The sequence below is a fragment of the Hylobates moloch genome, unplaced genomic scaffold (genome assembly GCF_009828535.3).
Source record: "Hylobates moloch isolate HMO894 unplaced genomic scaffold, HMol_V3 SCAFFOLD_11, whole genome shotgun sequence".
In the NCBI taxonomy this organism is placed as follows: domain Eukaryota; kingdom Metazoa; phylum Chordata; class Mammalia; order Primates; family Hylobatidae; genus Hylobates; species Hylobates moloch.
In genome coordinates, this window is record NW_026652286.1 from 44,691,696 (window position 1) to 44,718,529 (window position 26,834).

Consider the following 26,834-nt stretch of genomic DNA (forward strand, 5'->3'; position numbering starts at 1 on the left):
TGGGTGAGAGTGTGAGACCCTGTCTCAAAACTAAACTAAACAAAAAAAGGACACTCACATGCTCACACATATGAGTATGTTCACACTTTCATACGAACACTGACCCACACATTCTCACCCTCTCAGATCAGCATACAGACATGCACAACTGGAAGCTCACATTCAGGTACACATACACACACTGAGACACAAACATGAATAAACCAAGCAATATCCCCAACACCTCAGTATCAAGCAAGTCATGACCCAAAAGAAACCCAGACCCCAACGGCAATGTCATTCTAGATGCATTTTCAAATCTTAGCCTGTCCCAGAACCATGAGGAGAAAATTTCCTCTGGCTTAACTCAGTATGTCTGTCCCTTCTGGTTGGGGTCCAACCTCTCCTCAGCCTTCATTCCTCCCAAAGCCATTTCAGCAGGGCCCTCACGTCCTGGGCTCAATGGAGGTGAATAATGGGCTATCCTTCTCTCCACCCTTCGTCTCTGCCACTTGTCCAACACTTCTACTGGCCCTTCAAACATAAGGAAGATTCAGGCTGGAATGGACTGTATGTGACAGCACCCCCTTCTGGAGACATGTGATATTACAGCACAGCTCTATGGTATAAAAGTCATCACTCCTCAGCCTGAGGCACAGAGGAGTAGGAGAGAAAGAGGAAGATGGGCTGGGTGCAGTGGTTCACACCTGTAATCCCAGCACTTTGGGAGCCCCAGGCAGGAGGATAGCTTCAGCCCAGGAATTCGAGGCTGCAGTGAGCTATTATGGCACCACTGTACTCCAGCCAGCAAGACACTGTCTCTATTAAAAAAAAAAAAAAAAAAGGCTGGGGGAAGAAGAAGAAGGAGAGGAAAAGGAAGAAACTGCGAAGAAGCATGGAGTAGGGAGAGGAGCAAAGTGCTGGGTGCATCAAGGATGGGATTTAGAAGCCTCAGTCTGACTTTGGTTTCTCCAGTTCAATCCATTCAGCCTAGGCTGCAAGATCAATTCTCTCAAAGCTCAGCTCTAATCAGAAAACCCTTGGGTGGATCCTGGTGGACCACAACACAAAGTCCAAACTCTCAGCCTGGAATCAGCAGCTCTCTGCTCAGCTGCTCCTCTGCTGAGATGTCTCACATCCAACTTTAGTTGTCCACATCTTGCCTGTCTGCCATCTGGAACAGTAATGTATGGAAAGAGCAGGAGCTCTGGAAGCAGACAGACTTGTGCCCCAGGTCTGGCTCCATCGTCACTGGCTGAATACCTGTGGGCAAGCGATTTCCCCTCCCGGATCCTCCGTTTCTTCATCCAGAAAACAGCAGTCTCTTGGGTTTGTGGTGAGGATTAAATGAGATCACAGATGTGGAAACAGTGCTCTCAGGAAGCTGTAAACTTCTGTGTGAACATGTGAGAAGTCGTAATTATGGCTTAATACTTTTATCCCTGCTCCTACTGCACCCCCCAACACATAGCAAGCCAGGGGGTCCCTGAGGGAAGAGGTCGATGCTGCTTCACCTTTGGGCCCCACACAGCCCAGGACCCACCAGGGCCGGTCCTCAGCCAGCCTTGGCAGCAGGGTGTGGATTTGGATCAAAAGAGGCAGTACAAACTATGCTTACTGCAAATTCACAACAGACTACAGCTCCCAGAATGGCTCACAGAGTGCATGGACATGGCCACAGACTTAACCCCTTCTTCACCAAGCCCTTTCTTCCATTGTATTTTCTGGGGATTGGTCTCAGACCAGTCGGAACAACTTAATGAGGTGGCCACACTTCTCCGAGAAACCTCAGTCCCTCCCACAGAGCTTTGTGCTTCTCACCATAGCCACAACCACAGCTCTGTTTCAGGCCTCCTGGTCCCTCCCACACGATGACAGTCCTGGGCTCCCAACTCTTGTCTCTCCCTCTCCAGGCCCCACTAAATCTTTCTGAAAGTGTGGCTGATCGTGGGTGGTTCATAATGACAGTAGCTAACCTTTGTGAGCACCTGCTGCATGCCAGCGGCTAAGCTCTGCACTTCCAGATTCTTCACAATCATCCTGCCAAGAAAGGATAATTATCTCCACCCCACTATTCACACAAGGTTCAGAGAAGTTAAGTAACTTGCCCAGGACCACACAGCTACAGAATAACAGTACATCTTTGAGTATGCTGAAATTTGAGCATAAGCCTGTCTGCCACCTTCTCTGCTCTATCTTCAAAGCCTCCTCCGCGCCCAAGACAACCATCCAAAGAATGAAAGCCCAGAAATCCAGGCTCCACACATCTCAGCAACTACACAGTTGGGAAGTCCTCCTAGATATTTGACTCAAATCTGTTCTGCTGCACCAAGCCCCAGTTGCCTCCTGTTTTTCGGGGTGGGGGGAGCGGTGAGAAGGGTGACTTCAGGGACTCCAAGAAGTGGGTCACGTCACTGGGGACCTGGCCTTTCCCAGGGAGCAAGCAGCTGAACAATAGGAGATAAATGTGTGAAAACATTCCTGTTACTAAATATATCGACTTCCCAGGAGGATGAGGGTGCTGACAGGGAGCCCATGGCCCCCACCCTCTCATTTGCAGAGTCTCTTTTGTTCACTGAACACCCCTTTCTCAAGCAAGGCTGGGCCCCTCAGCAGGCCCTGGTCAGGAGCACCAGGAGAGACCAAGAAGTTGCAAACTTACAATAATGCCTACACATCAAGCCTGTTGGAGACACCTTCATGGAAGAAAGTGCTTCCTACAGTCTAGGCTCAATTCCCCACTCCTCTCTTGCTCCACCACTGCCCAGGGCTTCGCCCCAGCCTGGAACTTCATGCCTAGGCCACTCTGAACTCCAACAGTGCTGAGTAAACAAAATCCTGCTCGCCCTTACCTCCAGGCCTTTGCATATGCTGTTCCGTCTTCCTAGTGCTGTCCCTCAACTCAGCCTGAAGTGCCTCTTCCTTATAAGGCCAGCCCCAATGGCCCCTCCTCCTAAATACCTTCCTGTGACACTGGCACAGGTAGGAAAGACGGAGCTTCCATCCACGTGGTCACTGGCTCTGTCCATCTGCCCCCAGGGGTGTCATGTTTGGTAGGGCCAGTGAACGGCTGCTGAATGAATGAATGATGAGTCCTGATCCCCCTCCCCTGTCTCTCTCAGCTCCCCATCCCCAGTTCCCTTTCCCTGGCTGACTTCACTCACTCACCTATGGGAGAGTCAGAGGCTGACCGTGCCTCGGCCTCCAATTCCCCCTCTTGTCCTCTGAGACCTTCTCTTTCACATGCACAGCCCACTCTCATGAAGCCAAGAGACACACAGCCCTTCTGCATTGGTAGGAAGTTCTTCCTGCTGTCTGTCCTCACTCCCTTATTTGGCCATGCCTGCTCCTTTATCATTATTTTTGGAGAGGAATCAGGGCCTGCACCCATCTCAGATTTTTGTTAAAAAAGGCTGCGCATTTCTCCCACTCTCTGCCTAGATGTGTTCTTGCCACTCCTGGATCATTGTGCCCTAGCCTGGCCCTACTCCAGGGGACAGTGACACAGGACGGAGAAAGGACATAAGGCCAGGCTGGGTAGCCTGGAGTTGCTGGGCCCTGCAGAGAAGACCCAGGACAGATATAACCACCACAAGGGAAGGGCTGCCCAGAAGGGAAGAGATGAACATCCTGTGTCTGGGGGTATGCAAACAGCAGGCTGGATAGATCTGCAGGGCAAGTTGTAGAGAGTACTAAAACAACTGCTAGAAAATGACCCAAACGCCCTTACTGTCTTCTCCCACCCAGAGGCTGCACTGAGTCAGGTGCCTAGCCCTGTGCCCTTCCTACCCACCTTCACAAACTGTTCCTTCTGCTCCTCCCTGCCTGGGCGATTCCTACCCAGCCTTCAAGGTCTGGCTCAAACATCTTTTCCTCTGAAGCCCGGGCTTGCTGTGGGCCCCCCACCTCCTACACAGCACTGCTCACCCTGTGGGTTTGCAGATTTCCACTTCTTTCTCCTTCATCAGACTGGGCACTCCCTGAGAACAGGGAATCAGTGTCTGCTCTGTGTCCCCAGTGACAAGCCAAGTGGGCACCAAGCAGCTATTGAGGAGTTCCTGTTGAGTGGTTGAATGAATGAATGCAGCAGTGGAATCATGCTGAGTCAGGAGATTTCATAGGCCCAAGCAGCAGAAGCCCAGGGAGCACAGGCCTGGCCTGACAGCAGCATGGCTGAGGGTGAGACTCCCAGTCCATTAAGACCGAGGGGTAGAGGACTGCTGGGAGCTCTTCCCCCCCCCCACCCCCCACCATTTGGCTAGATCCCAGCCAAGCCATCAGCAGTCCCTGGGGACAGGAGGCTGGAGTGGGAAGCAGGAAGAGTGTCAGGAGCTGTTTGGTGGGCAGGGGGAATGACTGTGGGGGGTGGGGGTACAGGGAGCATAAAGACAATTAACCCTCACTGAGCTGACCAAGCTCAGCAACCAAGAGGTTCTGGGCAGGGCCTGAAGGAGAATGATATTGAGGGTCAGGTCTGATGAAGAGGTTGAGCCCCAGCCTTGCAGCCAAAGCATGGTGATGAAGCCATAGTCTCAGTTTCCCTGTCTGGCAAGAGATGGCTCCATGATCTCTGACCCTCTGCATCCTAGCTAGAAACACTTCAAAGATCTCTCCCACTACCTCAGCCCACCCACGCCCAGCTTTCCTGAGCCTTCCATGAGCCTTTTCCCTTATGAGATCCTGACTTACTGAGATGTCTGCGCTACACCCCCAACCCCAGTCCAAGCCTGAGCCACCTAGACACTCCCTTCCCTATTCTCATCTATCCAGTCTTTCCCAAGTTCTCAAAAAGCCTCAGAACTCACTGACCCCTGTATTGGCTTGGCCTCCACTCTAGCCTCCTGGCCCCACCTCTCTCTTCCAGTTCAACCCAGACAATGCCACCGAGGCAGGTTTTTTTCTTTTTTTGAGACAGAGTCTCACTCTGTCACCCCCAGGCTAAAGTGCAGTAAGGCAATCTCAGCTCACTGCAACCTCCACCTCCCAAGTTCAAGCGATTCTCATATTCTCATGCCTCAGCCTTCTAAGTAGCTGGGACTACAGGCGTGTGCCACCACACCCAGCTAATTTTACTGTATTTCTAGTAGAGACAGGGTTTCACCATGTTGGCCAGGCTCGTCTCAAACTCCTGGCCTCAAGTGATCCACCTGCCTCTGCCTCCCAAAGTCATGGGATTACAGGCATGAGCCACCATGCCCAGTCCAGGGCAGGTTTCTAGAACCCAAATCTGATCATGTCTCTCCCCTATATAAAACCTTCCTGGGCTCCCCAGGGCTCTCTGGATAAAGCCTAAGAGTCCTGGATCTCAAAGTTATACAGAATGTGGGTCCTGCCTGCCCCCCACTCTATACAGTGTCTTCACTGCTCCAGGACATGCCCAGCCCAGCCCAGGGCCTTTGCTTATGCAGTTCCCACCCCACCCCCACCTGTTAGCATGACATTGATCTCTACTGCTTAATTATTCTCAAGCTATTTTATGTCTGTGAAGCTTAGGAAGCCCCAGAGGGCAGAGTCATTATTGCCTATTTCTTTTCTGCATCTCTCCCACAGGGTGTAGAATGAATTGTCCTGAGTTCAAAGAGGTGGTCATACATTCAGCCCCTCCCTGCCCTGCATCAGTGGGCCATGGTGTCCCAGCTGTATCCTCAATTGCCAGGGGAAGGAAACAGCCACCCACACACACTCAGAGGAATACACACATATAGATACACACACACACCAGCCACAGAAGCACCGATACACACACTAGCACCATGATCACACACCCACACCAGAATACTTATACGCACACAGCCACATCCACCTCCACACATAGCAATGCTATTATTCACACATTAACAAATACACACATACGAATGCACATGGAACAGATAAAAAATGCACACTGATTCACTCTATTTTGCAGACACAACACACATAATATACAAACTCAACCTAATAGACACACCTACCTACATATGCAGAGCAACCTGCACTCACACTCAGACACATACAAATAAACTCTCAGTCACACAGGGATGATCACAAACTCTGACAGGCTGCTTTGCATCCAACCACCAAGGACCCTAGAGCTCTACAGGCCCCTCTACACCCAACATGTCCCTTACACTCCACATGTACACACACACACACATACACACACACACACCCTACCTGCCACCCTGGCAGCCCTTAGTAGAGGGGTGTCTCCACGGAGTCCCCCACTCACTTGCACATGCACCCCCCTGCACGTGGACACACACGAGGCTGGCACCATATTCCATCTGGCTCCGTAGAACCCTATCCTGGGACAGACGCTTTGGGGTAAAGTTTCATAAAGTGGTGTCCCTGAACCCCAATTCTCAATTCCATGGAAGGTGGTTACCTCTAACCCTCTCTTGCTCCAGGGCCACTCTTATTCATATTTTCTCCATCGATCCCCCTCCCCACTTCCTTCACACACACATAGCCTTGGTGGGCCGAGACACTCTCCCTCTCCAGGGGCCTGAACCAGCCTATCGCAGCCCCGAGAGCTCCTCCCAACTCCTTGGCAGACCTCCCCCTCCCCACATACACCCTCAGTCCTTGAAGAGGCGGTTCAGGTTCATTATCAGCCCCTCCTCCAACCAGCAGCCCCTTCCATGGGATCCCAGCCTCATCACCTACTAGGCTGACGTTAGGCACCCTCATTCTGCTCAGAGGTAACCTGCCCCCACCCCAGGCTGCAGTCTGGCAACGCGGGGAGGAGGGGTGCCCAGGAGCAGGATCGATCCTTCCACGTGGCTCAGCTCCATGCCAACCCCAGCTCCTTGGAGGGACTCCCAGGACCCTGTCTGTGGCACCTCTCACAGCCGCTTACCACCCCAGCCCCTCACTATACTCACGGCTCAGCCGGTCGCGCTGCCGGGTACTGCTGGCTCCTGCAGAGGATGGAGTGGCCGCATGCCTGCCCCATCACTCCTCATCGTCCGCTTCCCCAGCCAGACTAAGGTGGCACCTCGCCCTGTCCCCGCTGCCTGGAGTTCCGGGCAGGGCACCCCCAGCAGGCACAGGGACCAAGAGCAGTGGGCTGGCCCCCACTCAGCCTGGACTCAACACCCCAATCCAGCTCTGCTGCCCCGCTGCTCCCGCCTCTCCCGCTGCCACTGCCTCTGCTGCTCGGCTGGCTCTGGGAGGAGGTTGGAGCAGGTCTGATAATGCAGAAGGGGGAGGGAGGAGGGGAGGAGGAACAGAGAGAGGCCCAGACAGAGAGGGAGAGAGGGAGGGGTAGAGAGAGAGTCTGACTGGGAGAGAGGAAAAAAGACTCACACACAGAGAGACTGAGAGACAAACAGAGACAGGAAGGGGGACAGTAATACATGAAGAGGGAGAGGAGAGAGGGATCAGAGCCTTAGAGAGATCAAGATGGAAGTACAAAGAGATCAGAGAGGCATAGGGAAACACACACACACAGAGGAACAAAGGCAGAAAATGAAAAAAAATCAGAGGCAGAAATAGAAAGAGAGCTGGGTAGGGGGAAAGGGGAGTGGCTGACAGAGGAGAGAGGGGAGAGGACGAGGGATTTAGAATCCTCATGGGCTAGGATGGGGCTGGGGACTCGAGGGGCAGCAGACCCAGACCCTCTGCTGCCCCATCACAGAAGTGTTCGGGATGAGGGGACACGCTTGTGCCCTCCTCAAGTCTGAGAGATCAGGCCTCCATGCACAGCTAGCTGCCCTCTCCTCTGGGCTCCCTCACCCGGTGTGTATCATCTCCTAGGGTGCATCCCAGCCTGGAGCTGGGTCCACGGAAGACTTAGGGGGCTTTACTGATAGCCTTTGGACTCAGAGCCTTGTCACAGGGCCCACCTCTTGGTGGCTTGGTTTAGCTGGGACTTGGAGCTGATGCGTAAGCATGGACTTCTACCAGAATCTGTGGAGACCTAGGCCACAGCCTGCCCCACATGGCCTTCGCTGCCCACAGACTACAGGCATGGGGGAAGGCCTGCTGCACCCCCACCCTGCTTCCAAAGAGGACTCCCTAGGATAAAGCTATAACCTAGTGAAATAGAGGCATTTTAGGCCCTAGGACAGAGAGATGGTTGTCACAGCAGAGCTACTATTGTATGCAGGAGAAACAGCTCCACACCTTGAGGCAGGAAATGGGGATTTGGATCCTAGCTTCACCATTAACTTACTTATTCATTGGCCTACCAGTGGCTGAGCCCATGGCTCACACTATCCCTTGTCTCAGAGAAGCACTCGGGCTGGGGAGTGGGGAGGGGAGACTTGCAGGCTGTGACAGAAAGAAGCACAGGGTCTGTGAAGCACAGAGGGACCCCTGACCTAGTTTGCCGGGGTGGGGGGGGCGGTTAGCAAGCATTTCTGGAAGAGAGGGTCCAAGCTGGGTCTTTAAAGGCAGAAGAGGGTATTTCCAGAGTAGAGGAGCTACAGCAAACCCTCCACAGCAACCCAATCTCTCTGAGCTGTGGGGAGAATACCTCCCTGCCACACAACAGGCATCAAGCAGAGGAGTCCGTGAGGCTGAATAGAAACCTGACCCATGCTGAAGAACATGGGGGTGCACGGTGGAGGGGGCAAGGTCAGAAATGACTGAGCTTGTGTAGACGGCCTGCCCAGGCTGGGTGCTGCAGAAAGCAGTTGTCTTGTGGCCTGGGAAGTGTCAGGAAAGAAAATGTGAGGAGTCTTTGCTTCCCACTGTGGCCCCAGAAGGCATTATAGAATTTTAGATCTCTGAACTCTGGGCAAACCATTTTCTCAAAGGGAACGAGGCCCAGGCTGGTTGTAAACCAACTGAGCCAGCCCAGAACTCGTGTCTTGCTTTTCCACCTCACCTATCACTGGGGCCTCGCTGCTCCATTCCTGACAGCTAGGAAGGCATTATCTGGGCTCAGGAAACTGCAGCTCTGGACCATGGCCAGTCCTGCTCCCTCACAGCTCCCCTTCATGTCCTGGGAACCTGCTTACTGGCTGGAGGAACCTGGCAGCAAGAAGCTGAGTCAGAAGAGTTCAAAGGAGGGTGCCTCCTGGGCGTGCGTGAGTGCAGGTGTGAGGAGGTCTCACCTGGCCCTCAGCCTCCTTTCTGCCCTCCCACTTCAGAAACAATGGTGGTGGTCTCATCTTCAGAAATCTCCTGGGAATACACTCAAGCAAGCAGGTGGAAGGGAAGGTCTCCTCCCCATCCCACTGCCACACCAGACTCCACAGCCACCCAGAAGTGGAGAGTCTGCAGGAACAAACTGCAAGATTCAGGACTCAGAAGGGCTAATGGGCACTCAGGACTTAGAGCCTGGTAGGTGGAATTCAAATCCCAGCTCTGCCACGTGCCTAGGCAAGGTATTTCACCTTCCTGAACTTCAGTTTAGTTTCCTCATCTGAAATATGGGGTCACGAATTCCAAGCTCAAAAGGTTGTTTGGTTTTGGGAATGTCTGAAAAGTTCCCAGTAAATAGTTGCCCCTCTCCTCCCATCTCATTTCCTGAAGTCCTCGAATTGATGGAGCCAGGAGAGTAATAGCCCCAAATGCTGGGACAGGGGCTCCTGTAGGCCAGTGCCGGGATGGGGGAGGTGCATAAAGGGGAGAGAGCTGGAGAAAATCCAAGACTGTTTTTCCCTCCTCCACCAACTGCCTGCCTGCAAGAAAGCTCCCAGCCGGAGCCAAAGGCCCGAGTGCTCGGACTGCGCGCCCCCGCTCCCGCCCCCGCCGCAGGCCCCGCCCCGGCCACAGGCCGCTCTCCAGGGTGCTGAACCGTGCGAGCCGTGTTCACAGGCCTGGCCCACCCCGCCGCCCTGCCGGGGGTCAAGAAACACCGTTTTTTGTTAGCTGGGCAACTGGAGGTGGGATGGCAGGAAGGATGCTCCTGGGAGGCAGAGTGGCTGCCCAAAGCGATAGGAGGATGCAGTTCTGGAATCTGGCCTCCGCGCTGCCCCCATAGCCTTGAGAGGACTGCAGGCTCCACAGGCTTCAGATACCTCTTTGCCAAAGAAGGCGGCTTCTTCTCAGCGCCCGCCCCCGCCCCGTCCTGCGCGGCTGTTTCCCTCCCACCTTCCAGACGGCCCCTCCTCTGTCTCCCTCACTGGTGCACCCTACCTTCGCCCCCTCAATATGGATGCTCCTCGCAGGACAGCGGCCCTGTCTCTCCTCATTCTCCACCCTACTCCCACGGAGCATGCAGCCTTCTCCCAGCATCCCAACAACTCCGGGTGTACCCTGCTGCCCAACCCTCTCCCTGGAACTCCAGGTGTCCAGGCTGCCTCTTGGACATCTCTGGGAACAACCCGTAGGTCCCTCATACTCAAATATTGAACATCCAATACACCTTTTGTCACTATTAAAGGCATCAGCAAACTTCTTAGTTTTTTGTTTTGTTTTGTTTTTGAGACGGAGTCTCGCTCTGTCACCGAGGCATGGGGAAGGGGTGGAGTGGGCAGTGCAGTGGCGCGATCTGGGCTCACTGCAACCTCTGCCTCCCAGGTTCAAGCAATTCTCCTGCCTCAGCCTCCTAAGTAGCTGGGACTACAGGCACCCGCACCACGCCTGGCTAATTTTTGTATTTTTAGTAGAGACGGGGGTTTCACCATATTGGCCAGGCCGGTCTTGAACTCCTGACCTCGTGATCTGCCTGCCTCGACCTCCCAAAGGCATCAGCAAACTTCTAATCTCCGAGCTGGACACTTCAAAGTCGCCTTGCCCCATCCTTCTCCTACACTTCCTGTATCGTCTGTTCCAAAGAACAGTAGATTCTCTCAGATTCATCCACTCCCTCCATCCCCATCCCCCTGCTTCCTTCCCCCTCCCCTGGTCATGCTCCAACCCTTACCCCAGGTCAACCTCTCTACTCCACCTCCTCTTTGCACTTACAGGCGGCTTCCAAAGACATCTATCTGGTAATGGAATTCCCTCTCAAAACCTTTGCAGGGCTCCCCAGTGCCCTCAGGATCAAGGCCAAGCTCCTCAGCCTGGCATTTGAGGTCCCTTGTGATCCAGCCCTGACTGAACTCACCATCCTCTGCTCCAGGTGGGGCCAGGTCTGGTCCCTAAGCACACTCTGGTTCTCTCCTCCTCGACTTTGTAAAGTGTTTCTCCTCCCAGGCCGACTTACCCCTCCTCTTCCTTTTCTCTGCCCATCCCAAATCCTAGCCCACCATTGCAGGGCCAGTCAGCACACACCCTGCCTCCCACCCATAAGGACAGGTAGGCAGGAAGGGGCACTGGATTCTGGGCTAGAGACCCTTGGTGGCCTCTCTCTTCCCTAATGTCTCACCATCGGCTGTCACCCCCCGACCCCCTCTCAAGCTCATCTCATTTCTTCTACAGGATCCTGTTTCCTCAAAAGACAAGCCAAAGTCCTATTTACCTCGGCCCCAGTCCACAGCCTTTGGGTAGCCCCCAACAGGCCCAAGCGGGAAATGTTGATGGAGGAAAGTCAGAAAGAAGGCCGATGGAAATCGGGTGGTGCACAACAGAGCTCACCTCAGGTGCATGCGTGTCTTGCAGACAAGAGACCGCAGGTGTGTGGGGATGCAGGCAGTGACGCTTACTGCTCTGTGAGCACTCCCCCAACCCCAGGGCAGGCTGAGGCTACCCAGTGTGAGACAGCCCTCAGCTCTCCGGAGAAAGGCTGGTTATTGGTGGAACATGGATTTCACAAAGGGTTGGCTTGAACACCCCTGGGTGACTCCCTCTGGCTGGGGGACAGGATAAGCCCACATCTGGGTCTTTGCAATGGGAGCCCAGGCATGGGGAAGGGGAGGAGTGGGGAGCTCAAGGAGCCATCCCACAGCTTCTCCCCACTCCTCCTCTGCCAGGAAGCTCCCCTCTGTGGCTCTGATGACAATGGCTGAAGGAGCACCATGTCCTTGGGTAGGGCCTGGCATGGGTCTCTGCATTCTCACACTAAGCATGGCCCCCACCACACAAGTGACAAAGCTTTTGCTGATAAAGGAATGAAAGGCCACCACAGCCCCTACACTAGTTCCAAGGTGGAGCAGCTTCTTCAACACCTCAGGAAGGTGGCTTTGGGATTCAGGTTGGGGCATGAAGGATCCACTTCAGGTTCCAGGATATCTGTCAGAGCTCTCCGGGGAGGAAGGGGTGACCCCAGGGGAGGGCAGTGACCTCCCCATGGCTGCTAGCCAGGGGGCTGGGGGGCTGGAACAGATGGCGAATTCAGGGAAGGGAGAGGCCGCCCAGCCCCAGCTGAGTCCAGGGCCCTCTCCTGCCTCTCTTGTCCTGTGGGTGGGGGTGGCTACATTGGTCTAGGAGGGATGGCAGAGAAAAGGGGGAGGGAAGTCAGCCTGGAACGGGGCTGGGCCAGACACTTGGAAATGCCTTCAGCCTCAGATTGAGATCATCTCCAGGGTTATAAATCAGGGAGAATGAGATGCTAGAGCCAGTAAATCTAATCCCTCACTGTGCAGATGGGAAAACTGAGGTCAGAGGGGTGCCCAGGTAACCCAGTGAGTGAAGGGCGAGGCTGAGCCTAGGACCAAAGACGGTGGTCATTGCCCCACCAGACTACTTCCCCCTCTTCATACTCCTCCACCTCTCCTTCCTCCTCCACTTGAGACAGCAGCCCACAAGAGAAGGCTGTGCATATAGCTTGTGACTCTGGGGAGGGCTCCCAGGAATGTGGAATTCCAGCAGGGATAGGTCAGGGCAGAAGTGGTCCCTGTGGCTTCATATTCTGGGGAACGCTCTGCTCTTCTTGGGGCCTCAGCACCAGCCCCCTCACCACCACCACCCTCCAATCCAGCACACTAGGATCTTCCTTGCCAGGAGGCCCCGAACCTCCCACTCAGCCCTGAACCACCTCTTCCCCCATAACTCCCCGCACCTGAGGGGGGATGGAGGGGGTGTGACTCAGTGGGATAAAGGCAGCTGCTATATTTGAATTATTACATAAGCCAGGAGGGAGGCAGCTGCAACGTGACTCCACGAAGGTCAGGAGACAAGTTGAGGCTGGGCCCAGGAGGCAGGGGTCTCCTCCCCTCTGTCCCTAGACTCCAGCTTGACCTGGGGATTGGAAGTCGGTCTGCACTGCTGCACTGCAAGAAAGGTCTTCCCTAGGTCTAACCACACTAGGAAGGCTCTGTTCTCTATCTTCTTAGAAAAATATCCCCTGGTTTCTAGAAACCCTAAGGCCAGACCCAGGCTATGCCCCAGATCCTCCCCCTACACTCTTTCCAGTAATAAAGACGGGATTAAAAGCTTTGCCATTCTTTTAAAAGAGCGCCTGATGGAGACAGCAATACACACGAGCCTTGGCTCGCCTGTCCCATCTGAGAGGGACCTGTGTTCCTGTCCTAGCTACTCCACTTACCAGTCATCTTCCTCCTGGGTCTTGGAATAAAATGGGATGACACATGCAAAGCCTCGGCACAGCAGGTGGTGGGCGCCCCATGATGGTTTCTCGGCACTATCACTTGCATCTTCAGTCCCACTGTCAACTCTAAGGGCTGGCTGGAGATCGTGGTGGGAACTGAGGTTGGACTGACTCCTCTGCCCCCAGTCCCCTTTCTGGGTGGAAGGTGGGAGACCGGAGGAGAAAACGGGTTTGAGAGACAGGAGCTTGGCCAGACTTGCCGTGTGACCCTGGGCAAGCCCCTGCCCTCTCTGGCGCCCAGCTCTGGAGCTGGTGTTTGAGAGGATTTCCCAAATGGGATCAGTGACTTGTGGCACTGGAAGCTGCAGTGGCAAGCAAAGTTGGCTGGGGGGGGCGGGGGTGGGCTGTCCTGGGACTGGTGAGCTGGAAGCAGCCATGGTGGGAAGCAGCCATGGTGGGCACCAGCACAAGGCCCACCTCCGCGGCACCTCCTCCTATGGACCCCACAACCCAGGAGGAGGAAGCTGTGCCCACCCAAACTGTGTTGCCATGACACTGGTCTCCATGGTGCCAGGCACACAGCCCTCCCCTAACCAATAGAAGGGACAGGAGCTGAGGAGATTCGGGACCTGGGTCCCTTTCACTTGTCCCTATGCCTCCATCGGCCCTATGAGGTCAGGTCCCCATCCTGAGCCTCTCAGGAGAGCTGGGAGGAGCAGTTTCCACTTCAGAGTCAAGAGTAACAAAGAGAGGCCTCCCAGTGACTTGTGTGGAGGGCAGATACACAGGAACGCAGGGAGGTGGCAGGGCGACAGGGAGGCAGGGAGAGCTAGGGAGGCAGACGGGCAGGGGGAGGAGGGCATGCTACAGTCACAAACGGAGGAGGGCGTCCCGGGCTGACAAGTGGTGGGAGGCACCGTCCAGCCCATCTCTTTGGTCTCAGCATTTGGAAGTGGGTGGTGGTGGGAGGACAGGGTGGAGGAGGAGGAGCAGGAGGGAGGGGGAGCAATTTTCCTAGAGAGCTCTGTGTGGGTGGGTGTTCATCCATGTGCTGTGTGTGTGTGCTCATCCACGTGCCGAGTGTGTGTGCACGCAGCATGCACTCGCAGATCTGGAGAAGCAGGCTGAGGTGTGCAGGCACGTGTGTGCAGGCCTGAGTGTGTGTGGCATGTGTGCGTCTGTGCCACTGTGTCTCCAGGGTGATAAATACAGCAGTAGGAGCTGTAACCAGGGCAGAGAAAGTATGGAAATTTCCACAGGCTGGAAGTGGTGTAGGAGAAGGGACATGCTAGGGCTGGTCCAACCCTGGCTGACCAGGGAAACTATCCCCGACTGCTCTTCCCTAGGTGAGTCCCTGACTAGGTGTGGTGACCTGGGCACATACACATACCCTAAGTAGGCACAGTGGGATGGGAGAGCAACCCAGAAGAGCTTCCTGAAGGAGGTGTCATAGTGGAGGAAGGGGTGGGAGGTTCAGGCCACTGCACTTATGTGACAGATGGTCCCCACAGCAGGGTCAGGGTCACTTAGGTCACAGAGCTGGCTAAGAGAATAGGAACTGTTCCTTGTTCTGATGAGGGATGATCCCAAGGAGTCCACTGGACTGGGATGTGGTCATATCTCAGAGGCAGGCACAAGGGGGACAGGCCCTAGGGTGCTGTGGGGCACTGTGCCCCAGCCACAGCAGGTCACTCACTGCACGGTCACATCATCCCCTTGTCTTGTGCTCAGACCACTTCCTCTCCTCCACCTGTGGAAAACTGCCTCTCCTTTCAGACTCACCTCCTCCAGTCTTTCCTGATAATATCCCCTACCAGGAGGTCTCCACCTTCCTCCACGCCACTCACTCATCTGCTCCCCCTCGGTGTTCAGTAAAGCTCTGCATACAGTTGGTGTTCAATAAGTGCTTGTTGAGTGCAAATATATTGGGACTAGAATATGCCATGATATCTTCTCAGACACTGCAGACAGTGCAGTGGGAAGGGGATTAGCAAGGGGCAATGCTAGGCACTTCACACTTACTAGCTCATTTAATTGCCCAAACCACCAGGAGGTAGCTACTATTAATGCCCGCAAAGTACAGATGACAACATTGAGGATCAGAGACCTAAGTAACTCAGGCAAAGTCACACAGCTTGTAAACAGGAGCACTGGCACCCACACGCGTGCTTTCCAAGACAGTGGGCCGTGGGCAGGAGGCTTGGAAGCCACCAGAGCACGAGGCCAGGAAAGAAGCCCCAGCTCTTGCCCCTCCCCGTCCCACTGATTTCCTTCTCCACAGGCCCCAGGACTCCTCAGAACTCTGCAGGGTAGGAACATTGTGCTGGAAGGAGGCAGGAAAGAGGCAGACATCCCACCCCACCTCCCTGCCCCTCTCCCCTCTGCCCCCTGGCCTCCCCTCCACCTGCAATGCCCTCACCATCCAGGCTCTGACGTGCCTCAGCCTTCTCTCCCAGGGCTCCCCGTATTCCCCAGGGGTTAGGCCTGGATTTGGGTTGGTCCTTGAAGCCCTGTCCTCCTCCCCCAATATTTCAGTATTTCAACCTCTACCCCAACCGCACCTGGCAAGGCCTCCGGTCTTCGAAGCTGGCTCAGGAGCACCTCCTTGTCCAGGAAGCCCCTCCCTTTCCAAGAGCTGCTCCTGGCCCCTCTGCAGGTCCAGGTCTGGGGTCTTCAACTCATCCCTGGCAACCCAACTTCAAATAATATGTGAATGAGCAAACCATCCAGGGTCCCAACAGGCCCCATTTTTAGGAATCCTTGTGATAAGGACCAGCAGAGCCTCCTGCCCCTAACCCATCCAACACTTGTCACAGGCATATTTCATTCTGGCTGAGGCCCTGAGGCTCCTGTTGGGATGTCACCCCTACCCCCTACCAGAGGGAAAGCATTTTAAGCCATCACTAACTCCTGACACTTCAGACCCCCTGCCTCAGGCCATTTGTAAGAGGAGAAAAGGGTTGGAATCAGGAGGGGAGTCAAAGAGGGAGACCCCACCAAAGTAGGGCAGGGGAAATGGACCTCAGGCCTGCTTCACGAGCATGGTGTGACCTTGGGAAAGTTGCCTCCCTTCTCGGGGCCTAGCTCCCCTTTGCCAAGAGCAGACAGTGCAGGGGGCACAGGGGCCGATTCACAGCAGGTACTTGGTAGAAGGCTGTTCCCTCCTCTTCCTGGTTCCCAGGGACCAGGACTCCAAAGCACATTCCTGTATGGTGCTGCCTTCCAGAATGTCACCAGCCTGCGGGCCAAAGGCAGAACTGGGTCCCGCTTCACACCCCAGCAGAGAAAGGCCTGGGCCAGGACCACCACCAGGGCGTCCTCCAGACCCTGCTTTGATTGCAGCAATGATGAGTGGTCCGTGGCTGCCGCCTTGTGGCCCAGTGCAGGACTGCAGTGCAGCACGTCGAGCTGGGGCAGTGGCCTTAGCAGAGCAGGGGGGGCCTCCAGTCTCACCTACTCAGGTGGGCCTCAGGGCTGGCTGGGCAGTGCAAGGTCAGATCCAGGAGCGGATTCCAGCCCCTCAGCACTTGGATAAGGGGGTCCATTAGCCCTGTCCCAGCTGGAGGCAGAAGGGTCAGACATTCGAGCTGTGGATCTGGCCAGAGCGACCCACAGGAGGTGGGAGACTCAAGGGGCTTAGCCCCAGCCTGTGAGATAGGTCAGCAGGACTCAGGGAACCGGTTCCAGTCTCCTGCCGTATACCTCCCCTTCCTGAGACAGCAAGAGGGAACCTGGAGTCCAGCTCCCCAAGTCTTCCGCTGGATCCCAGGCTCCCCACTGAGCTGGATGCCTGAGTCGGAGGTCACGTGGCCCATCCCCACCCACTCTGCCCAGCCCCACTGGCTGACGCTAAGGATGGAGGTCAGCTTGTCCGCCCACTGAGCCCCCGAAGAGCAGGTGGTAATGAGGCTCTAGGCAGAGACGGGAATGTGGTGTCTGGCACCTCCCCAGGGAGTCCCAAACCCATCTCTGAGCAGCTCATTATCTCCCCTGCAGGCCAGGGCCTCGTCTTCTTACAGGAGATGGCCAGGCAGTGCCCAGTGAGGGCAGCCCCCTGGTGCATGGCAGTCCCCACCTCTGGAGGGGTAGGCACTGGGGCCACAGGTGGCCCGAAGGTGCTTCTTCCTAGTTTCCTCAGGCTCCTGTGGCTCTGACCTTGTGTCTCCAGCAGGGGGCTGCTGCAGGGCTACCAGGCCTGAGTCACTGACACACCACACCCAGGCCCCAGCTGGGACTCAGACTCAGACTGCAGCAGAACAGGGGCTTGTGTCCAGCCAGGGTCAGTGCTGGCCAGGAAAGGACCGGCATTCCAGCCTGGCTGCAGGATAGTACAATGGGGAAGGCATGGAGCCAAGCCAGGGCTCTGCTTGGGGAAGGGGGTCGTCTGAATAGCTCAGGGCCTGAAGAAAGCAAGGCCTAGGTTCTCAGCTTCAGGCACTAGGCACTCACCCCTGGGCTTCCCGACCTCCTGTCCCCTCCTATCCCAGGACGCCCAATCCCCTTAACCAATCACAGGCCTCAGCACCATAGGGTAAAATATACAGATATATTTATATTATCAAAAAGTCCCCAAATTGGGGAAGGGGCATCAGGTAGTCTGGACCCCCCAGTCAGCCCAGACTGGAAGGAAGGCTGAAGTCCCCAAAGCGCAGCTCTCAGCCCTGTAGAAGCTCAGCCAAGAGCTCCCTCCCCCTGAGCTGAGTGCTCCTCTAGAGCACCCACTTTCTGCTGTTCTGGAGTTTGTTGGGAGGAGCAGGGGGCTCCCTTCCGGCAGGACCCCAGGGCCTCACACCTCTGAAAGGGTGGTGGTCCTCCCAAGTTCCTGACTTATGCCCATCTCTCCAGCCCCACAAGGACAGTGAACCCGGTGGGGTGAGCAGGTTGGGCCAAGAGGTCTGAACACCTGGACAGAGTTGGGAGAGGTTCCTGCCCAGGCTGACCCTGCTGCCTCCCACCCCTGCCGGGGAACCCCATGCTGCAGTCAGGATGGAGGATGTGGGTTGTGGGGTGCAGTTTCCCATGCACCCCCTGCTGGCTCACACCAGGCCTTGGAGCATAAGGGGTGTCTGAACAGAAGGCTTCCAGCGGTGGAATCCTAGAGCCAAGGATGGGCTCCTGTGCTCAGACGTTGCGCAGGAGCTGCAGGAAGGCAAGAGACACACAGGTATTTTGTGAAGGCCCAGAGGGGCCGGTGCCCCGCTGAAGCTGCTGCAGGCACTCTCCACTGCCAGCCGGGGAGCACTCCAGTCAGCCAGGCTCCCAGCTTCCAGGGTCAGAGAGAGGGGACTCCCAGCTTCCAGGGCCAGGAAGAAGGGGCTCCTTTGAATGGTGTCAACCAAAGAGGCCTATGAGGGCCCCCACCGAGGCTGGAGGGAGGGGGCCAGAGGGCAATCAGGGAGGGCAACCAGGGCAATCATCTACTGTGGAGAAGGCAGGCACCCAGCCAGGCCCCCAGCCCCCTGCCCAAAGACATGGAGAGCCACTCACAGACAGAGGGTCCGCGGTGAAGGCAGCCACACTCCGGCGCATTTCGTTTTCACTACCTCGAAGGGGGATCAGTGACACGCTGCCCAGCCGGACCTCAGGCACCGCCCGAGACACGCGTGAGGGCTCTGAGGGCCACACCAGGCCGTCATGCTGGGGAGCAGAGAGGAAGGGGCTGGGCTCAGCTTCAGTTCACCCAGACACTCAGCCTCAGATCTGCCCACCCTTCCCAGAAATGCCTCCAGCTGTGGTCTGAGATGACACCCTCAGCTTTGATCCCAGCCGATATGAGAAGCAGCTGTGGAGAGGACATGACTGCATCTCTGGCAAAACATGGCCAGTTCTGTTACTCAACAACTCCCATCTCCAGATCCACAAACCCCTCCAAGAACCAAGAAAACATTTCTCTTAGAGGAACACGTCTGCACCCCGTCTTAGGAACCGGTAACTACAGAATCCACCGTTTCCCTTTAGGCTTCGCTTACCAGGAAGCTCAGGGCTAAAAGAACACAGCTCCAAGAAAGAACTCAGCCCAGCACCCTGGTCGTTTTGTCTCCCTTTTCCCTAAACACTTATGAGCTCTCACTTTAAAAACTCTTTGTCTTAATTCATCTGTTTTAAGTCTAACCCAGCCTCTGGCCCTGCTCTGGCTCAGGAGTCGTCCCCACCATGTCCCTGCCTGGGCTACCACAGCCACTGCCTCACTGGCCTGCTCACCTCTGGGTTCTACCCCAGGTCCCACCGCCCAACGCTGCACCCAGAGTGAGCCCTCGAAGACTCAAGCCTGCACCACACTCTGCCTAAATGCCACCCCCACCCCCGCCAGTGGTTCCCCACTGACCTCTGTGTCCAGTTCAGTTTCCCTGGCGTGACCTACAAGGCTCTTTGAGATTCTGCTTCTCACTCCCTTTCCTGTGCTGACTTCCAGCACTCCTGGCTTCTCCCCTCACATTCCACTGTAACAATCTGTGCTTCTCCTGCATATCTCTGGACCTTTGCCTAAACCGTTCCCTCTGCCTAGAAGCCATCCCCCTCCTCTTTGCTTGGTGAATTCTCCCACATTTCCTAAGACTCAGATCCCCTGGGCTCTCCACTGCCACCACAGCACTAATCACACTGGGCTATAACTGGCCACTTCTGAGTCTGTTTTCCTGTCCACATGAGGGGTGCCCCAAGGGCAGGGTCTGTGTCCCGTCTGTCCCTAGCATCCCTGGCTTGGGGCTGGACTAACAGTAGGTGCTAGGAAGGGTTTATTGAATAAACTAGCAAGTGAATTAAAAGCAACTCAAAATCTCCTTGAAGCAAGGGGTGGGTTGAATAGCACAGAAGCCAATGTCCCCATTCTCCATAATGGAAGCCTCCAGGGACCCACCCCACACCCCACACTCTGCACCTGGTACCTGCACAAACAGGAAGGTAGCGAACCACTCCCGGAGCTCCATCTGTGTGTCACAGCAGAGGTACCTGCAGGGTGGGACACGGACCCACATGATGCCAAAGGCCTGACTGCGCAGAGAACACCGTGTCCGCCTCCCCAGCCCAGGGTCTGCTAGTGGACACAGATCTGGGCAGTGACGAGGGACCCAATCAAGGGGGACATGCCACCATCTTTCCTCAGCCTGGGATCTCAGGATGAGGCGCTCACTCACCACTGCTGCTTCTCATGTTTCTCTGTCTCATGCACCACTGTGAAGCCCCAGCTGCAGAGGAAGAAGGGAGAAAAGTGGGGTGTTTGACAGGCCATAGAGGCTCAATGCCCCGGTTCCCAGGACAGAGCCCAGAAGCCACAGCCAGAGCCAGAGCCAGAGTTCTGAGCCTTCTCACAAGAGTGGCACATCCTGGCCTCTTCCTCTCTCAACCCCAACCAGCCTCGCAGGCCCTTGACATCCCTAAGCCCCAGCCCTACCCTCAGAATCTGTGATTCGGTAGGAATGGGGTGACACCTGAGAATTTGTGTTTTTTTGTTTTTTGGTTTTTTTTTGAGATAGGGTCTCACTCTGTCGCCCAGGCTGGAGTGCAGTGTCGTGACCACGGATCACTGCAGCCCCAAACTCCCGGACTCAAGCGATCCTCCCGCCTCAGCCTCCTGGGTAGCGTGCCACCAAACCCAGTTAATTTTTGTATTTTTTTGTAGAGGCAGAGTCTCGCCATGTTGCCCAGGCTCGTTTCGAACTCCTGGGCTCCAGCAATCCTTCTGACTTGGCTTCCCCAAGGACTGAGATTACAGATATGAGCCACTGCACTTGGGCAAGAATTTGTGTTGAAGGTGTGTCCAGGTGATGCTGCTGGTCTGGGGACCACGCCATCAGAGCCCCTGCACCGACCTCTGTCAAATTAAAAACCCCAGCTGTGCCTCCCCCATCAGTTCTGAGCCCCCACAGGCCCCAGAGGCAGGCCTATCTGCCCAGTCCCAGCTTACCAGGTGGGTGGCCTGAGTTTCTTCTTCACTCCCAGGTAGACTTTGAGACTCTTAACAGGCCACTCCTTCTCAGGCCGGTGACTCTGGGGTAGGGTGAGGAGAAGAGGGCACTATAGTCTGCAGAAAGGGCACTGGGGCCGCTCTCCCGACTGGGCACCTCCCTCTTCCCACTCCCCAGCCCTCTTTGCATCCCAGCACAGGGCGCCTCCTCCAAGAAGCCTTCCTGATAAAGCCCTCCCTTTTCACAATCTAGCCCAACCAACCTCCCAGCCCTAGGCCCCCAAGGCCTGTCTCCCTACAGCAGTATCAGACAGTCAACCCTCAGTCTCCGAGGCAGCCGTCCCAACTAGTACATCTGTAACAGCGAATCCCAGCACCACCTTGATGCCCTGCAAACTGGAGGACTTGAAGCATCACCCTGAATCAGATTGTACATGGAGGGAGAACTGCACATCCTCCCCCAGCACCAAGCTGGAACGAGCGGGTGTGATCAGAGAGCCTTGGTTGGCTGCTCGTGTCTATGTTCATCTCAGGTTATTCATTTCTCAGCCCTCCCTGCCCCACGGAGGCTCCAGGGTTGACTGTGTGAAGAGAAGGCTTGAGGGACCAGCAGTTACTAGCTCTTTGGTTCCACAAGAAGGCTAATGACTCAAGCTGAAGCAGAACAGCTGTTCAATAGACCACAGGAAGAACTTCCCAATGGTCTAGGTCAGGAAGCGAGAGACCAATGTACTGGGGAGGGACACCAGATTGCCAAAATGTTCACCTCTGGTCCCCGCCTCTGCATATGGGTCTGGGCTTGGAAGGAGCAGGCTGGCTCGGAGGCAGAGGGATGGGGGCGATGACCCCCAAGGAAGAGGCTGGTTGGAGGTCAAGCTAATGAGGCTTCCTCCTGCTCTGGGAGCCACTTGCTTGAAGCCCTACCCCTACCAGGCACCCCTGGAGCCCACAGGGGCACCAGAGTGAATGGCAGGGGAGGGGGATTCACTTACAACCGAAACTGGGGGTCAAAGACTGAGCCACCTCCCCCCTGTTCCCCACCATCGCTCCCAGCCACCTCCAGGCATGGCTCCTCAGCAGGGGCCAGGGAAGGGACAGCCAGGGGAGGTGGAAGTTTCAGGAATTGGTGGACTTCCTGTGATATTGCAAAAGGACGGGCTGCTTAGGAACTGGAGAAGACCTCTGTGCTCTCACAGGGGGTGTGGCTTAGGAGGGCCTTAGTAAGGACTTTTCACTCTGCTTTTACCCTGATACCTGCTGATTGGAAAGCCTCATGTCTTCTACAGACAGCACCTAACCTGATGATGGCCATGTGCCCAGGAGGGCCTGGAACCAACTGGGCTGCAGGCATGGAACAATCAGGGCTGCAGACAGGGAGGAAATTAGGCAGGTGGGAGGAAATCAGGCTTCGGACATGGAAGAAACAAGATGTGGGGGAATACAAGGAAGAAACCTGTATGCACACACAGAAGAAGCAAGGCTGGGAGCACTAGAGCAATTGGCCTGCAAACTGGAAGACAGCTGATGGCAGAAACGGAAAGACTGAGACAGAGGCTATAAAAGATTCGGCTGCAGGCATGGAAAAGAAACAAGATGTGGGGGAATACAAGGAAGAAACCTGCATGCACACACAGAAGAAGCAAGGCTGGGAGCACTAGAGCAATCAGCCTGCAAACTGGAAGACAGCTGATGGCAGGAATGGAAAGACTGAGACAGAGGCTATAAAAGAGATTCGGCTGCAGGCATGGAAAACACAAGGCTCTGGGCATGAGAGAGGAAGGCTGTGGGGAAACTAGACTCCAGGTACGGGAGGAATCGGGCGGAGGGGATGGAAAACAGGCTGTGGGTTTGGAAGAAGTCAGGGTGTGGGTGGGAGGGGAACAGAACTAGAAGCAAGCAGTCAAGTGAGTCGAGGGTGGACGGGACAGGCCCAGTCAGGTGCAGAGGCAACTGCAGGAATCAAGGCATTCAAACCAGGCTGTGGCTCCAAGAATGAAAACATAACCCTCAGGCCTCCGATTTCTTGGGGTCTGATGTGCGTGGCACATGTGTGATGTAAGGGTGGCTGAGTCAGAAAGTCTGCAGAAGTGGGTCTTGGGAGGGAAGGATGTCAGTCAATGCAATCTCCTTTTGAGAATGAATCCCCCAAGCTGGAGTGTAGCGGTGCAATCTCAGCTCACTGCAACACCACCTCATGGGATCAAGCCATCCTCCCACTTCAGCCTCCTGAGTAGCTGGGACTACAGGCCTGCACCACCACGTCTGGCTAATTTTTATAGAGACAGGGTTTCACCATGTTGCCCAGGCTGGTCTCAAACTCCTGGACTCAAGCAATCCTCCCACCTTGACCTCTCAAAGTGCTGGGATTACAGGCATGAGCCACTGCACCTGGCCCAAGGACATTTCTAATCAGACAGCTCATGTTTCCAGCATCTCCAAGGCATGGGGCCATGAGCAGACAATGACATTTACTCTTGATGCTTAAGGATCTCTGCTAGAACCAAGATCTTTCTAGCATGTGCCTTTTCCAGGTGTCTCAGGGTCTTTAACAAGAGGAGACCCCCAGGATAAGGCACAAGTGGACATGTATCCTACTGAATCACCTGAGATTGTCCCAATTTCAAATATTCTGTCCTACTGCCTCATAAACCAACAAATGCCAGAATTGATAACCCCGTGGTAACCAGCCCACATCTGCTCAGGGCCTCTGCCAGGCCAGAGGTGTTGGCTGTCTCTGGGGGGTGGAGAGCACCACCTACCCTGTGCTGAGCACCCCTCCCTGCTGAGTCCTCAAATCTGAGACTTCCAGGAATACAAGCTTGCTTTTCCACACTAAGAAACCTGGGTGCAAGTCCCAGTCTACACTTATAGATGGCCTTGGGCAAGTCACACAAAGCCTGTTTTCTCACCTGGAAGTGGGGACAGCCCTCTTCCGCAGAGAACAGTAGTAAGGATTCCATGTCTCAGTATGTGAGGGGCCAGCACTAAGCCTGGTTCCTTTTTTTTTTTTTTTTTTTTTTTGAGACAGAGTCTGCTCTGTCGCCCAGGCTGGAGTGCAGTGGCGCAATCTTGGCTCACTGCAAGCTCCGCCTCCCGGGTTCACGCCATTCTCCTGCCTCAGCCTCCTGGGTAGCTGGGACTACAGGCGCCCACTACCACGCCCAGCTAATTTGTTGTATTTTTAGTAGAGACGGGGTTTCACTGTGTTAGCCAGGATGGTCTCGATCTCCTGACCTCGTGATCCGCCCGCCTCGGCCTCCCAAAGTGCTGGGATTACAGGCATGAGCCACCGCGCCCAGCGAGCCTGGTTCCTTAGGGAACATTAGATCTCATCCCTTTTTCTAGCTCTCCTGCCTCCTTCCTTCCATGCCCGGGGATCCACAGCTGCCTTTCCAGGTGCCTCAGCCATCTTCCCTCCCTTCTGCCCACAGCAAGGGTTCTAAGCACTCCTAGAGGGAGGGGGCCAGGGAGATAGCATCCCAGAACCAAGGGGGATTGACTGGATGGGCAGATAGGCTCAGAAGTGAGGATGTGATCACAGAAGAGGGCAAAGGAGAGAAGAGACGGCGTTTCCCACAGGGTTAGCAGGAGCCCAGCATGCATTAGAAGAGGCACAAAGTGCAAAGAGAAGGAGATGAGGTCCTGCTCTATCTGCTCTGCTCCTGCCATGGCAGCCAAGCCTGTTCAGATGACCTCAGGAAATGCAAGGGGCAGGAAGAGGCTGAAGACACGGGATGGTGTGGGGGGTAGTTGTGGGAGCTCAGGCTAGACCACCGGGCTTGGAACCATGTCTCTGTTGCCCATCCTGCAGGGCAGCAGTCCCCAGTCTTTTTGGTACCAGGGACCAGTTCTGTGGACAACAATTTTTCCATGGGTAGGGGGATGGTTTCGGGATGAAACTGTAAAACCTCAGATGTTCAGACATTAGATTCTCATAAGAAGCGCACAACCTAGATCCCTCGCTTGCACAGTTCACAGTAGGGTTCACACTCTTATGAGAATCTAATGCCGCTGCTGACCTAACAGGAGGCAGAGCTCAGGCAGTAATGTTCACTCGCCCGATGTTCACCTCCTGTTGCACGGCCCTGTTCGCAACAGTTGGGGACCCCTGCTGCAGGGCATCTACGCTTTGTGGCCCCCAAGGCATAGCTGGGACCCACGGGGGCATCATGAGATGCAGATTCTCAGCAGAACCTGAGCAAGGACCTTTTCCAGACAGAAGCATCCCCCTAGGAACAGGGCAGCCCCAAGGGCAGAGGGATGAGCTCTCTCTCCTAGGAGTGTGCAGAGTGGAAACAGCCAGCCAAGGAGCCTCAGAGAGATGGCTACCCCAGGTGGGGGTATCCCACAAGCCTCTCTCGTCCCACCCTGGCATGTTAGGATCAGGGCAGTCGCAAGAACATTCTGACAGTCCTGGAACACTGTCCGGGGTTGGAAATAAGGTGGCTCCAGGGATGACAGGAGATGAAGATCAGAGCTCTAATTCAAACCTAGGTGCCATCGTTACTGGATCTTTAACTTCTACACTGAGTCCTCTGGAAAATTCTAGAGCATTGCACTGAAAGGGAACCCTATCTTGGGGAAAGGACCCTGGGACAGGATTAGGGATAAAGGGGAGGAGCTTAGGCCCCAGGATAGGGGCCAGTGCCGACTGGCAAGGGGGCAGGGATCCATGCCTAGAGATGGCCAGGAGCCCTGGCTGTCTCCCCATGCTCCCACCCAGCTCATTTGGCCCCCAGGCGGTGTAAGGCAGCTGGCAGTCAGCCCACAGCTACTCACGGTCTCAGGGGCCCCGCTCCACGGCCTCTGGCTCTGTTTGATAGAGGATCAGGGTTATGGAAGAAGTCCCAGGTCTAGAGCCAGGACAGCATGTGCAGTGATGTGTGGGGTTGGGGTGTGTGTGTGGCATGTATGTGCAGAAGGTGGAGGGTGTCAAATGGAGTCTGGGTTGGGAGAAAACCTGCATGTGGACAGAATGAGTGAGGAGGGTGGCCCGGGAGGCATATGACATACGATGTGACAAGGCATGCATGGGCCACAACCTGGGGCTGTCATCAAGTAACAGGTTCCTGTGGGTGCAGTGATAAGGCACAGGCACAGTGAGACAGAGCATGGGCATGGAGTGGTGTGATGGCATCTGGGTGCCAGGGCCTAGTGGGGCTACAGGGCACAGTAGAGTGGCCATCCAGGGCCACAGCAGGAGGGGTCTTGAGAGTCTACAGTTCTCCCCCACTGCTGTGCCATCCTGAGAGCCTGCAACGGGACTATTTCCACTTGCAGACCAAGGGGAATCTCTGAGCACATTCAGGCATACAGGTACCCACCCTGGGGCAGAACCCAGCGGGGCCACTTACCCGGACCTCCTTGTAGAGCCGCAGGCAGCTGCTGTTGAGGATGAAGTAGCGATCGTGGAAGCCACCTGAGGGCAGGCCCAGGCCCAGGAGGCTGCGGTCCTCACGGAACTTCATCATGCCATGCTTGGTGTCACCGACACGGCTGGCTGGGGGGGGACTGGAGTGGGCACAGGCTGCACCAACCCCTACCCAGGGGCTGGGTCCCAGGACGAAGGAAGCTGCCCCATCCTGCCCCAGCCTCTCCATAGAGGCCCACCCACCTGGTGCCCTCTGTCTGAGCTGTTCCTACCTGGCA

The 26,834-nt window shown here is 55.5% G+C and overlaps 2 protein-coding genes across 6 annotated transcripts in view; both read right to left on the reverse strand.

Annotated features, from left to right (window-relative positions):
- PDE2A (phosphodiesterase 2A) overlaps positions 1 to 7,128 on the reverse strand; it is a 98,744-nt gene extending 91,616 nt beyond the window's left edge. Inside the window, exon 1 of one of the 3 annotated variants that reach the window (XM_032166877.2) lies at positions 6,843 to 7,128. In XM_032166877.2, the coding sequence (XP_032022768.1) occupies positions 6,843 to 6,913 (71 nt within the window). In that variant the 5' untranslated portion in view covers positions 6,914 to 7,128. Of the gene's footprint in view, positions 1 to 1,242; positions 1,375 to 6,842 lie in introns of those variants that run through there. The other 2 variants (XM_032166880.2, XM_032166878.2) reach the window with 2 other exon arrangements.
- Positions 7,129 to 17,814: 10,686 nt separating this feature from the next.
- The window catches only part of ARAP1 (ArfGAP with RhoGAP domain, ankyrin repeat and PH domain 1), a 72,558-nt gene continuing 63,538 nt past the window's right edge, over positions 17,815 to 26,834 (reverse strand). For all 3 annotated transcript variants that reach the window (XM_032166882.2, XM_058446543.1, XM_032166885.2), the window contains 7 exons: positions 26,540 to 26,685; positions 25,965 to 25,997; positions 21,186 to 21,268; positions 20,416 to 20,466; positions 20,167 to 20,230; positions 18,770 to 18,919; positions 17,815 to 18,421 (listed from right to left, as the gene is read on the reverse strand). In XM_032166882.2, coding sequence (XP_032022773.1) covers positions 18,404 to 18,421; positions 18,770 to 18,919; positions 20,167 to 20,230; positions 20,416 to 20,466; positions 21,186 to 21,268; positions 25,965 to 25,997; positions 26,540 to 26,685 — 545 coding nt within the window. In that variant the 3' untranslated portion in view covers positions 17,815 to 18,403. The remainder of the gene's footprint in view (positions 18,422 to 18,769; positions 18,920 to 20,166; positions 20,231 to 20,415; positions 20,467 to 21,185; positions 21,269 to 25,964; positions 25,998 to 26,539; positions 26,686 to 26,834) is intronic.